This window comes from Symphalangus syndactylus, chromosome 1 (assembly GCF_028878055.3).
Source record: "Symphalangus syndactylus isolate Jambi chromosome 1, NHGRI_mSymSyn1-v2.1_pri, whole genome shotgun sequence".
Lineage (NCBI taxonomy): Eukaryota > Metazoa > Chordata > Mammalia > Primates > Hylobatidae > Symphalangus > Symphalangus syndactylus.
The window spans coordinates 122,966,343-122,980,257 of NC_072423.2; the positions used below are offsets into that span (position 1 = coordinate 122,966,343).

At 46.7% G+C, this 13,915-nt stretch overlaps 1 protein-coding gene across 3 annotated transcripts in view; it reads right to left on the reverse strand.

Annotated features, from left to right (window-relative positions):
* CTDSPL (CTD small phosphatase like) overlaps nt 1–13,915 on the reverse strand; it is a 132,013-nt gene that overhangs the window by 3,958 nt on the left and 114,140 nt on the right. For all 3 annotated transcript variants that reach the window (XM_055283222.2, XM_055283226.2, XM_063612389.1), the window contains exons 5-7: nt 12,636–12,692; nt 9,018–9,110; nt 4,622–4,807 (exon numbers count right to left, since the gene is read on the reverse strand). In XM_055283222.2, coding sequence (XP_055139197.2) covers nt 4,622–4,807; nt 9,018–9,110; nt 12,636–12,692 — 336 coding nt within the window. The remainder of the gene's footprint in view (nt 1–4,621; nt 4,808–9,017; nt 9,111–12,635; nt 12,693–13,915) is intronic.

A 13,915-nucleotide genomic window follows, 5' to 3' on the forward strand; every position in this document is an offset into this window, starting at 1 on the left:
TGCATTTGCCTGTTTTGTTTTCCTGCCACAGAAAAGGTGGCCAGAGCATAGAATGTATGAGAACTGGTCTTGCTACTTGCCAACTTCCAAAAGCTCTTTCTACTGCACAAGATCGGCTCCTTGCACCTCAGAGCACTTGGAGCCAGAGCTTACAAGCCAACCACTGACAGCACGGAGCTCACATCCAGGACACAGGAAGGCTTCCACTTAGGGTCATTGTGCAATATTACATCACAAAGAGAAGTGGTAAATTTCCTCCCTTGCTTAACAGCGATCAGTTAAAAGTAAAAGTCTAAAATTGTAGAACATTCTGAAGCTATGGGCAAAGACAGGATTTTCCCTTAGTTTTAGGCAGAGGAGTGGGGAGGGGTGGTAGCCAGGGGTACAAAGAAGAGATTTATAAACAAATCTGAATAAACCAAACATGTTTAAAAGTAACATTTTAGCCCTTTTACAAATCTAAAGATAGCTTAGAAACACAGACATTTATTACGTAATTTTGAAAAATAAAGTAAGGACTAATAAATGACTACGCCTAGTGGATGGGGAGGGAGTGGAGGAAAGGGCAGAAATGAACAGACTTCTCTATCTTTATTTATAGTTTTGATGTTGGAACCATGTAAATGTGTTATATAATTAAAATACAATTAAACCATTAAGAAAAAAAGCAATAAAAGTGAATCTAAGTGTATATAAAATTGGTGACACAACCAAACAATTACTTCAAGTGATTTGTGTGTGTGTGTGTGTGTGTGAGGCAAGGTCACACTCTGTCGCCCAGGCTGGAGTGCAGTGGTACAATCATAGCTCTGCAGCCTTGACCTCCTGGGCTCAAGTGATCCTTCCACCTCAGCCTCCCAAGTAGGTGGGACTATAGGCATGTGACACCACGCTTGGCTAATTTGTATTTTTTTCTTTTTTTGAGATGGAGTTTTGCTCTTGTTGCCCAGGCTGGAGTGCAATGGTGCGATCTTGGCTCACTGCAACCTCCACCTCCTCGGTTCTCCTGCCTCAGCTTCCTGAGTAGCTGGGATTACAGGTGCCTGCCGCCATGCCCAGCTAGTTTTTGCATTTTAGTAGAGACAGGTTTTCACCATGTTGGTCAGGCTGGTCTCAAACTCCTGACTTCAGGTGATCCGCCCACCTCGGCCTCCCAAAGTGCTAGGATTACAGGCATGAGCCACCGCACCCAACCTTTTTTTTTTTTTTTTAAGTAGCGACGGGATCTCGCTTTGTTGTCCAGGCTGGTTTCAAACTCCTGAGCTCAAGCAATCCTCCCTCGTCAGCCTCCCAAAGTGCTGGGGATTACAGGCAGCCAGGTAAGCCAGCAAACCTGGCATTCAAGTGATCTTAAAACATGGTGTTATAACTGTACATCTCTCTAAAAATTCCTAAACTGCATACAGTTGTCTTATTAGCCATAATTTAGTACTGCTACTGAAATTATTAAACATATACTACAGATCAAATATATAATTATGTTAATATCTTTAGAAATCAAGAGTTGCAGCATAAGAGAAAGGGATACAAAAACAAAACAAAGAAGCAAAGAAGTTACATAAAAACTTAACGTTGAATTAGAAAAACCACTATGAACTTATGATTTAGTTTCTTTCAAAAAATATGTCATTTTTAGCTCTGCCCTGTAGTATGGGCTAGAAGTAAAGTATATCCCATTAGCAATGAAAATCCACCGAAACTGTGGTTTCTAAATACCACTTCCACTAATAGGGACCAGGCACCATACAAAAATGGCTGGTTCCAGGGCTGAGGCAAGAAATATTCATCATGAGCCTGGAACATCTTGTTCTTTAAGAAAGCAAGGAAGCTACATGTTGAGCATCCCTAATCTGAAAAATCTGAGTCCTGAAATGCCCCAAAATCCAAAATTTTTTGAGCAATGGCACCACAAGTGGAAAATTCTATACCTGACCTCATGTGCCAGGTGGTAGTGAAAATGCAGGCACATGATACATGGTTTATTTAGTGTCCCCAAATGATAAAAAATATTGTATAAAATTACCTTTAGGCTATGTGTATAAGCTGTACATAAAACAGAAATGAATTTCATGTTTAGACTTGGTTCCATCCCCAAGATATCCAATTATGTATATGCAAATATTCCAAAATCCTAAAAAATCCAAAATCCAAGACACTTCTGGTACCAAGCATTTTAGATAAAGAATATTCAACCTGTATCAAAGACTTGTTATTTTAAGGAGTGTCCATAGCCAAAGGTGAAAATTAGAGCATGCAAAATAATAATAAATGGACTGAAACTACAACAAATCCACGAGTTCATGATACTAAAAAAAAATTATTGGCTACTTTTGGAGGCCGCTAGAACACCAACTCATTAGTCTGAAAATAGAAATTGCCATTTTGCAATTCCTCATGAAATAGTGGGTGTAGACAATGATCACCAACAACTGCTAAAATTATGAGGTGAGAGGTTCATGGGGAATTTTATAATAGATGGATCAGGCTAACACCACCTGAACCCAATGATCAATTTTAAATCTTTAAAAGTGGGCTAACCTGACATTTTATGCCTCCTTGATATGGTATCTTCATAAGCATATAATACCTATGATGTATTCTTTTTTTCTTCTTTTTTTTGAGATAGGGTCTTGCTCTGTCACTCAGGCTGAAGTACAATGGCATGAACATGGCTCACTGCAGCCTCGACCTCCTGGGCTCAAGAGATCCTCCCACCTCAGCCTCCCAAGTAGCTGGAACGACAGTGGAACCACAGGTGTATGCCACCCCATCTGGCTAATTTTTTTTTTTTTAAGAGATGGGGTCTTGCCATGTTGCCCAGGCTGGTCTCAAACTCCTGGGCTCAAGTGATCACCTGCCTTGGCCTCCCAAAGTGCTGGGATTAGAGGTGTGAGCCATTGCATCTGGCCTCTATGATATATTCTTGCAAAAAAAAAATCAAATCTAATCAAGCAGTAAAGCTCTAATTACTTGTTTAGAGGATATAAGGTAGCTATAAAAACATATTAAACATCATCACAAGGCAGCAGCTGGACAAATCCAGAATGTAGGAGATTTCTACAAGACAAAACACCAGGGCTTCTTCAACAAATAAATGGCATAAAAGAGAAAAGGGGAGGAAAGGGAGACATGTTAAGATTACAAAAGAATGAAGAGACATAGTAACCAAAGCAATGCATGGATCTTTTTGGATCCCGACTGAAATACTCCAAATGCGCGACACTTCGAGATGATAGGGACAATGTGAACACAGTCTGGATATTAGACAATGTAAGAAACTGTTACTTTGTCAGATCTGACCATGACTTGTGATTATATTAAAAAGTAATCCTTATCTGTTAGAGACACGTTACCAAATATATTATGTTGAATTTGATTTACTCAGTAAAATGAACATATTTACATAGAAATACATTTGGAGTATTTATTCAAATAATGATTCCACACTAGCCAAATTAATTGAGTTTGAATTTTTTTTGGTTATAAGTGGGACTGCAGAGTTCTAGATTCAAGGAAAGGACTTTTGCAGGCTTTTGTAGAATCTGAGAAGCTTGTGCTTGAGAGGAAGCATCCTCTCCAGGGAAACATGCCTGGTCGAGGGGCCTGATGTGGCAGTGACTGAGGGGTCAGCAGTCACCAGAGGCCCTGGTTGGCCTCTCTTCCCCTGGAAGTGTCAGGCAGCAGGCAGGAAGGCAGTCCTTCTTGCCCTGAGAGTTGTGCTGCACCCAGTGAGTAGGCACCGCAGAGCTGCCATGGTCCAGGGAGCTTTATGTAGGAAATGTTCCCAATGGGTGCTTTTTAGACATCATGATGAGGTAGCAAAGCTTGGCAGTCTTATTTGAAGACCTTATTGAAGTGTTTTATTCATTTTTTTTTTTTTTTGAGACGGAGTCTCCCTCTGTCGCCAGGCTGGAGTGAAGTAGCGGGATCTCAGCTCACTGCAACCTCTGCCTCCTGGGTTCAAGTGATTGCCTTGCCTCAGCCTCCTGAGTAGCTGAGATTACAGGTGCGTGCCACCACGCCCGGCTAATTTTTTGTATTTAGTAGAGATGGGGTTTTACCATGTTGGCCAGGATGGTCTTGATCTCCTGACCTTGTGATCTGTCTGCCTCGGCCACCCAAAGGGCTGGGATTACAGGCGTGAGCCACCACGCCCGGCCTATTCATTCTTAAGAAATACTTCTGTTAAAGAGATCAACCAGGCCTCCTTAGTCTACAGGGGTCATGAAGTCCTAGGCAGTAGCTGGCTCCAGGAGGTTACTGCCAACAGAACCCTTGTCAATAACAATACTAAAAATGTCGATAAGATGATACAGGCTTATAGAGCATTTACCAGTCTCAAGCACTGTTCTAACTGCTTTTTATGTATTGCCACACTGCAACCTCCAACGATCCTATGAGATCAGCATTCCTATAATTCCCATTTGACAGAGGAGGGAACCAAGGCTCAGTGAGGTTAAATAACTTGGTCAATGACATGCAACTGCTAAATGGCAGAGCTGGGATTTCATCAGGAAAAGGCCCAGAGACCTTCTTGTGTAGGTGCTCAAAAGTGGTACCTGCCTGGCAAGACAGAGGGCTCAGATGGAGCACGACATTTTCTTTCTTTGGGGCCACTTACTGCATTCTCAGGATGGAAGATGTATGAGGCAGGGGAATTGTCAACAATGATCACTTTGCTCAGCTCCCGCCCAAGGCGACTCAGGTCCTTCACATAGTTCCCACGATGAAAAACACATGATTCTCTGAAGAGCCGGGCCCGGAACACACCCCAGCGGTCTAGGAGGTCAGCCACAGGGTCTGCATACTGGAAAAGAGGTGTCACAATGAAGGCTGGGTGCTTAAAAGAGCACCCAAACCCTGACCTACAGCAGCAAGATCCAGATTACATTTTTTAAAAAGGGATTTAATAATTAGATGTGTTTTAGGATCCTGGTTATTTTCCTCTCTGTGTACATAAGATGGCACTGGATTCTTCCATTTCTCTCACATCCAACCCATCAGAAATTGTCAGTTTCATCTCCAAAAATAGCTTGACTCCATTTGCATCTCTCTATTTATATTGCCACCACCCTTAGCCCGGGCCTCGACTCTCTGGCCTGGGATGGCTGTGTGAGCCTCGTGAAAAACCTGTCGTTCCCACGGGGCTTCCTTTCTAGCCCATTCACCTAGAAGCTGTCAGAGTGGCCACTGGAAAACATATGTGCCATCATGTCACTCCTCTGCTGAATACTCTCCACTGTCTACATACTGCACTTGGAGTAAGGCCCACGTTCCTCACTGCCACGTCCCACATGGCACAGCTGAATGATCTCCATCTGGGGCCCCTGGAGCCACACTGGCTTTGAGCATGGTCAGGACCTTTGTACCAATGTTCTCTCTGCATGTGTTCTCTCCCTAGCTCTTTGCAGAACATCTGTCTCCTGGTTTTTCAGGTCTTGACTTCCTCTCCCATCCATCTAAAGCCACATCTATCTTCCTTTCTGGGTTGCTTCCCTCACAGAGTGGAGCGCTATGTGGGATTGCTTGATTTCCTCTCCCCTTGTCAGGGCCCAGGCCTGAAACATCCCCACCACCACATCCCTAGCACCTCCCAGAGTATCTACCATGAGAGGGGCTCAGTAAACACGAATTTCACCACTGAATGAGCCAGCTCCAATCTGTCTTGAATGGCATGACACTGCCCCCTAGAGGTCCTCTGGGCACTTGGGCCAGACCAGCCCCTGAGTGACAGGATGGTGCCCAGCCGTCCACTCCCATGGATGGCCATCCGCTTCCTTGAAGCCCAGGAGCTGGATGGGAGTTTGAGCCCAGCTCACAGTTGCAGATCATCCTGCCTGGCCCTCTCTCATGACCTAGTGAATTTCTCCCAAAGCAGGCTTGGAGAAAGAAATAAAGGGGTTTCTGACAGAAAATCCTCATAACTGAAGATACCTAAAGGAGTGGGCCATACTGAGTGGCTAGGCCTGGAAGAAGCAGGAGCAGTTTCCAAGCCTGACACAAGGCCAGGCCCCTGCACCAAGACCAAGTAAGGGATACAACCAGGCATCAGCGGGACCCAGTGACTCTGCCAGGGAGGCAGAGAGCACCTGTGGCTGGTGGCGCTGGGAAGGCCAGTAGTGGAGTGCAGAGCAAGTGCCAGCACAGCTGTGGGACGTGGGCTGCAAAGCTGCAGGCAGCAGCTATGATTCCATGGGAACATCCTCTCCTCCCCAGGGACATCCTGTAGGAGGCAGAGTCCAGGAGCAGCTGTGTTTCCTACTGGCCAAGGGAGGTGAGAGCTCAGGGCACTACAGTTATCTGCTGGTGAGGCTAGCCAGGGGCCACGTGGGTGGGTTGTAGGCAACTGAGTCCAGATCAGGGGTATCCCATCTTTTGGCTTCCCTGGGCCACATTGGAAGAAGAATTGTCTTGGGCCACATATAAAATACACTACCACTAACAATAGCTGGTGAGCTTTAAAAAAAATCTCCTAATATTTTAAGAAAGTTTATGAATTTGTGTTGGGCCACATCTAAAGCTGTCCTGGGCTGCACACACTCTGTGGGTCACAGGCTGGACAAGCTTGCTCTAAATGGAAAAAGATGATCCATTTCCTCATAATCATGAACACTTGTGGTAGCACCTATCTTTCAAGAGTGTCTGAGTCTGAGGCCTCCAGGCCTTAGAGGATGAATGTGAAGAAAGTAAGCTTCATAAGGGCAGGGACTTTGTCTCTTTTTTTCTTTGCCATATCCCCAGTATTTAGTATTGTGCCTGGTACGTAATAGGTACTAAGTAAATATTTGCTGGGTGAATGATGGAAGGAATGACAAACAAGCAGATACTGAAAGGCTACGACAGTCAGCTTGAGGTTCCTGCGGGCTCCTGGGCAGCAGGCAAGGAGGTCCACTGCGCCACTACTGCTGGCTGGGGGCCGAGTCCAGAGCCAAGGACAGGGGCATGACTACCTATCAGCAGGACATGTACCTCAGGGAGGAAAAAGGGTGGAAGGCTGCACTTGGAAGCTGATTCGGCTCAGCTAGGCTGGAGTAGCAGCAGGAGAAGGGTTGAAGAGACAGATGGCGGGGCAGGTGGGAGCCATCCAGGAAGAGTAACCGAACAAGGATGTTTAAGCAAATGCTGGGGACAATGCCAAGGAAGAGTGCTCTCAATTTTCCCAAACAAAAAAACAGCTCTCACTTCACTGCTACTGGTGCAATCTTCTTGTTTATTTCTTTGGTTATTACTTCAGGCTCCTCAGCATCCCAGAGCACTGTTGGAAGAGCCACTGATGCTACAGATAACAATTAATCTTGGTACCACTCATCTGAAAGATTACCCACTGGGGAAGACTCTATTTTCCCTGAGGCCTTGTTCTCTTTTTGAAATGCAAAAATAAGGACGAGGATTTTGAATCCCACTCCACTGGCTCATGCTCTAAGGCCTGTGATGAGTCTGGCAGCATTTGTGCAAGTGGGGCTCTCCCACCCCTCAATCATCACAGAGATGGACCCAACCAGCAATGGCCAGGCCAGCAAAGCAGTGGAACGTGCAGAGGAAGAGAAGGGAGTGTGGGCATTAAGGCACCGTCCAGAAGCAGGACATGGCGGAGGAAGCTACTGTGTGATGTCCTGGAGACAGGCAAATGGTTAACCTGGGCCCCAGAAAACTCATCTTTGGGACCACTCAGGGTCCCTGAGATGCCTCTGGAGACAACTGTGGTGCTACCAACAAATGGATGGGGTCAGCCCCATCAGAGTCAGAGTTTGGGAAATGGTCAAGGCAAAGATCTCCTGGGAGGAGCAAGGCCTACCCTGCCTGCCCCACAGCACAGGCACCCTGCCACACCTGTGAAGGGGAAGACTAAACCATACTGGAAGGCTTGGGAACCTGCTAGTTTCCTTAAACAGTGGAGAGGACAAAGAAACCATTCTATTTGGTCAGAGCCAGTGTAGATTTTAGGTCAGATTCCTATCAAGCTTTAGGATCAAGACATGTCTGAAGGATTTTATCATCATCAATAAATATATGATATATATTTTTGAGACGGAGTCACTATCGCCCAGGGTGGAGTGAAGTGGCATGATCTCGCTCACTGCAACTTCTGCCTTCTGGGTTCAAGCAATTCTCGTGCCTCAGCCTCCCGAGTAGCTGGGATTACAGATGCCCGCCACCATGCTCAGCTAATTTTTGTATTTTGAGTAGAGACGGGGTTTCACCATGTTGGCCAGGCTGGTCCTGAACTCCTGACCTCAGGTGATACGCCCTCCTTGGCCTCCCAAAGTGTTGGGATTACAAGCGTGAGCAACCGCGCCTGGCCTATCATCATCAATAAATAATTGTAACACAAAATAATGAACATCAGGAGTGCTTACCCTGTGACAATGCCCAGCACAGTATGTGGAACACAGCAAGTGCTCAATGAATACTTGCTGTATGTGAGTCAGACACTGTGCTAAGTCCTTTACATCTGTTATTTCATGTGATCTGGCCACAAGGTAGCTGGAATTATCCCCAATTTATAGAAGAAACCGACATGAGAAGTGAAGTAACTTGCCTCAGATCATACAGCTCATTAGGGCAGTTGGAACTCTCATTCAGCCCATGCATGTGGGTGAGTGTCCAACACTTATCTCTCACTTGCTTCTCCCTCAAATCTGTGAAAGCAAAACCCAACGACACAGGGGCCTCTAGCACTTGGTTGACAGTCAATGGTTGAGGGGTACACCATCCTTTGCCCGTTACACTGGACCTGTTTGTGATTCTCTGGACTGTGGACACCCAGCTTCAGGTGGCTGCACACAGCAACTTCATGGAGCATTTGTTCTAAGTGCTCCCTGTCACCATGGTAACCCAGAAGGCTTTCAGGCTGGCACCATGCACATGGCCTGCATCCATCCCATCTGGGGTGGGAACCTGTCACCATAGAAATAGCTTCCCCCACCAAAACAAAGCGCTGCTTGACAGATTGGGGGTAGGGGTGGAAGGGCTGGGAGTACCAGGCTGGGAGTGTGGGGCTGGGAAGCAGGACTCACCTTGGCTAAGCTGGCAGTAAAGAGCACACATTCAAAAAGCTGCCCCATCCTCTGGAGGAACTCATCCACATGTGGCCGCTTCAGCACATACACCTGCAATGGCAGGAGACAGCAGGCTGGTCAGATGTGGCAGTTGCTGGGGATGGCCTGGGGCCCAAATGCCCACTGTAGGAAGAATTGCTACAAAGGTTCCCGCCTCCCTCCCCCAGGTCTATGCATAGCAGGCAGAGGCCCAGACTGTATGAAGGGTTATGGAGTCAGACGTGGCACTCCTCAGACAGGGCTCCAGGTCTGAGTTCACTGCAGACGCCCCTCCTAAGGGAAAAAGAGAAGCTGACCACGGTGTGAGGGTCTTGGGGATATTCAGGGCCAGCAAATGGAAGGGTTGTACCATGTTTGTGTGTAATGACTCATTCATTTCACGTGTGTTTCTTGGCACCTGCTGAGGGTCAGGACCTATGTGGGCACAGGCCACAGTCTGGGTGTTGTCCTTTTAGAGGTCCAGGCCCAGCATATTGCCCAGCAGGTCTGGGATTGCTCTGGCTGCCACCTTCTGTTCTGGATGGACATCCCCCTCACTAGGAAGGTCTGGGGTTGAAGCACAGGCCCAGCAAAGCTGCAAGAAGGGGCTTCCTTGTCAGCTTGGGAAGCTGTCTATGACACCATAAAGGGTGGGCTTGGTATGTTTCAGGGGATGTGAAACCATCGCTATTCCTGGACCTCAGATATAATCCATCAGGAGGGGTCTCTGAGCAGACAGGTGCAAAGAGTAGCCTTTTCTAGAATGGCTGGGCTCTGTGTACCCTTTTGACCAGGCCAGGCCAGGGGGTGGCAGTGAGGAGGCCAGGCTTCAGACCATACACAGGCTCTTGATTAGGGAGCCTGAATGAATCTGGGGAAACAAGGGAGAAGGGAGAGAAGGCAAAGCTGGTGAGATGACAGAGGAAGTGGGAGGAGGGAAGAACTAATTCAAACTTGAATACATTCCTTTGAAATTAGCCACTTCACTAAAATAAATCAAACTCTTTAAAATTCAGTTCAGCATATTTACCGAGCCCCAGCTCTGAGCTCAGCCTGATGCAGTTGCAAAGATGAATAAAACACAGGCCTTGCCCTTGAAGAGCTCACACTCTAGAACAGACATAGGCAAAAACATATAAAAATAAACATGGCATAATGAAAGTTGTAGTAGAGGGATAAATTAAGGACAATTAACTCCCCTCACAAGGGGAGGGGATCATAGAAGATAAAATTTGGCCTGGACCTTGAAGGAGTTCACCAGGCCAATAAGGCGGAGAAGAAGTGGGCTTTCAGGCAGAGGAAACAGTAGAGCGTGAGACCCGAGGCCTGAGAATACTTGAGAAGTTAGAGAGTAGCCAGGCTGTGTGCCCAGCCATCAGAGGCAGTGAGAGAAGCGGGAGCAGCAGGGGCTGGGAGAGGAAGTGGTTGAAGATGAAGTGAGAGGCAGGTCACAGTGGGCATGTTAGGGCCTTGAATGGCAGATGGAGCAGGTGAGAATGGCAGGAGGAGCAGCAGAGGGGAGATGAGGGCTCTGCACCACATGCTGGGTGTGCTGCTGGCCGAGGAATTCTACACAGAACCAAGTCATTTTCAAGGTGCCAGAAGCAGGAGCTCAGGAGGGCCAGGACTCAGTGGGAAATTCATGGGTGGCTGAAAGAAGGAGGTGGACATGCATTTGTGGCTGAGGGTGGAGTGAGGGGCTGGAGGAACAGGATGTCATAGCACGGGTGCCAACAGAGCTCTGAGGAGCTGGGAGGCTGGGGTAGGGCTGAGGGCAGGGCCTGTGGCTGCAACAGCTGCAGACTCCCACTTTGCCCACAAGACTCCTCCTTGCCAGCAAATGGGTGTGGCCTGTAGTCCGGTCTCCCTGGGAGTCCTGCTTGGAAAGCAAGCTTTGCTACATGCAAAGGGCAGGAGACTGATTTGGGAACTCTGGTGTTGGTTCCTCTGGCAGAGAGGGGGGTCCTGAGCCCGGATGCCGGCGTCCAGGCCCGCGTCCCCGTGCAAGTAACCAAGAATAGGCCCATTGGGACCTGCACAGCCTATCCTGGATTACTTGAACGAGGCCACGGCCTTCGCCAGGGCCTTGGTCCTCCTGCTCTTGGCTCCTGTGGCTTCATTCCCTCGGGAGAGAATTTCTGACCCCAGCCCTGGGACCTTGTGATATCACAGCACAGCCAAGATGGAGGGTGGGGGCGCTCCTGCAAGAATGGGTCAGCAGTGGGCAGGCCGGTCATGCTTACAGTCATGTGGTACGAAGGATTAATTTCCCTCCTAATTCTTGCTATGCCATTGGGCAGCCTCTCCTTTGTCTCATCATGAGCACTATGTAACACAAGCCAAGATGACAAATGCAGAAGCCTTAACTGCTTCTCAGATGCTGAGTTAATTCAGTTGATGCTTTTGCAAATGTTAAATGCCCAAGTGCCTGCCGTTTTGGCTCTGTGATGGCTTTTAAAAGCATGAAGTGTGGAAACGCTAGGGAAAAAGCTGCCTCTCCCAGGGACTGTTTCCTGGCAGGATGTCCTGGAGAATAAGCAAGAAAGCAAGGACATGGGAGGGAAGGGACTTGAGTATCAGGAAAAGAGCCCTGGGCCAGGAGGAAGGAGACTGGAATTTTCATTTTAATTCTTCCCATCGTATGACCTTTAACCAACCCCTTCCCTGGCGGAGCCTCAGTTTCTCCATCTAGACAATGAGGCAGCTGGACCAGCTGATTCCCAAGCTTTCTCCAGTTCTGACACCTTGCACTCAAGAACCAAAGACTACTGACATTGCTAAGAAAAGACATCCCGTTGTGGCTCAAGTACCAGGAAAGTCTCCTTCCTGGGATATCAGGCCAGATACACTCCCTTTAAGACCTTGGACTTGACAAGGAAGATGGTTAGATTATCCCTGTGGAAAACCTGACAAAAGCTCCCCGGCTTCAACCTCTAAAGCTAGTTTTCCTACAACGTTCCCAATTTGTTCATAAATGAAGCTATTTCCAGAAGAGCTTTATGCAGATAAGGAAAAAAAATCAGAAGCAACGAAGACGCATGCCAACTGACTACAGCATCTTTATTCATAGCAGCCTGCGGATCCGAAAACTCACACCCTTCCCCCTTTTTCTTCTGGGGTGGGTATTTGCTAAAGATTCTCTGGAGAAAACGACGCAGGAATGATAAGATCAGTCTGGAGCAGCTGGCATTGAAAATGGACACTTTTTCCCGAGAATCCACTGTAAGTGGGTGACTTGTGGCATTTTCCTGTTGCCTGCTAGGAGAGTAGCCGAAAGCAATTACACAAGGAAGTTAATTAGACCATCAAGCTAGGCCAGCGGGGGATATGGAAACTTCTGAAAGTCTGCTTCAAATCAAAGAACTATTTGAACTTGCAACCGCATCTAATATTTACGACTATAGTTTCCTTACAATCTCAGTATAAAATAAATTCATTGGAGTGAAAAAAAGAAAAACATTGTATTTATTACAGTATGCTTCCTTTTGATTCAGTAATAAAATTATTACTGAAATGAGAATTTAGAAAGAAAGTTCATAGGAAATGTAATTACTAAAAAATCTTAATTGAAACTCAAATTTAGCTTTAATTTCTTACCTGATGTATAGTTCCATCGATTTCAACCGGAACAATAAAATCAGCATTACTAATGGGCTAGAGAAAAAAGAGACTATAATTAATATGTCTGAAGGAACAAAAAAACTCTGGAAATTTTAGCAAGAAAAAAGCCTGCCTAGACCAATGTTTTGGTTATTGGAAAAAACAGTTCAGGAGGAGGATGCTGAAGCATGCCTTGGTTCCTTAAAATAAGCACAAGCAGGAAAGCATATTATTTTCCACTGTGAATGTCATTACATTTTCAGCCTCTTGGTCCAATATCACCTGCCTGGCCTCAACCAAAAAGTGTGGCGCTGCCTGGCTAGAGGATGGGGCTCCTGAAAACTCCAGCTCTTGCCCAGAGTCCTGCTGGGGTGATGGGGAATCACTGCTAGCCACCAGGGGGAGGAGCTGAGCACGTAATGGGCTCAGAGGACAGTGCTGCTTGAGGGAAAACTATTTGTACTTGGACCCACAATTGAGGGCTGCCCTGGATGGGCTGCTCAGCAGGAGAAGATGGCCACATGGACTCAAAACAGTGCCAAGGCCATGTGGGGGTAAAGTCAGAGGCCACAGGCCACACCCTTGGGCAGGCTCTTCCTCTCCTTGGACCTCAGTTTCTCCTCTTCCTTAGCTATTGTGATGGGTCTGATGCATGCCCATGGCCCCAATCCAGTCCTGAGAATCAGTGATTTCAGGCCCTCCCAGGTAGCCTGGCACCAGCTCCTGCCTTGGGTGGGGGTACAGAGCCAGCCCACCCTATGCCTGCTCTGCTCCAAGGAACACAACATCCAGCACACCCATAAACTTCTGGATATTTTAAATAACTCTTTGACAATATTAATGATATTTAAAATTCAAATATGATTCTTCAGCAGTCACTATGTTCTCAATGATGAACTTACACATAGTTCTCAATGGAATTCCACAAATTAGGTACAAAACTACTTAAATGAACAGGCCCAACTGAATCATCAGCCTGCAAACCCCTGGACAAAAGAAGAGAGACAGAAGGAAGGAGAAGGTGTGTGTGGTGTCCTCTGGGCAGGGGTGGGGGTACAGCGTCTCTGGTCAGACTCTGAACCGAGGTCTGCTTTTAAGCCCATCACAGTACACACAAACCCTCTTCGTTGATATATAAACTAAAAAATAAAAAACAACAAAAAAACAAAAAAACATGGACAATGCTACATCATAGCACCGTTACTAAGCACTTAGCTTATGATCACTGTTTATTTACTCCCAGAGTTGGAAGGCCAAGAATGAGTTTAATATCATAT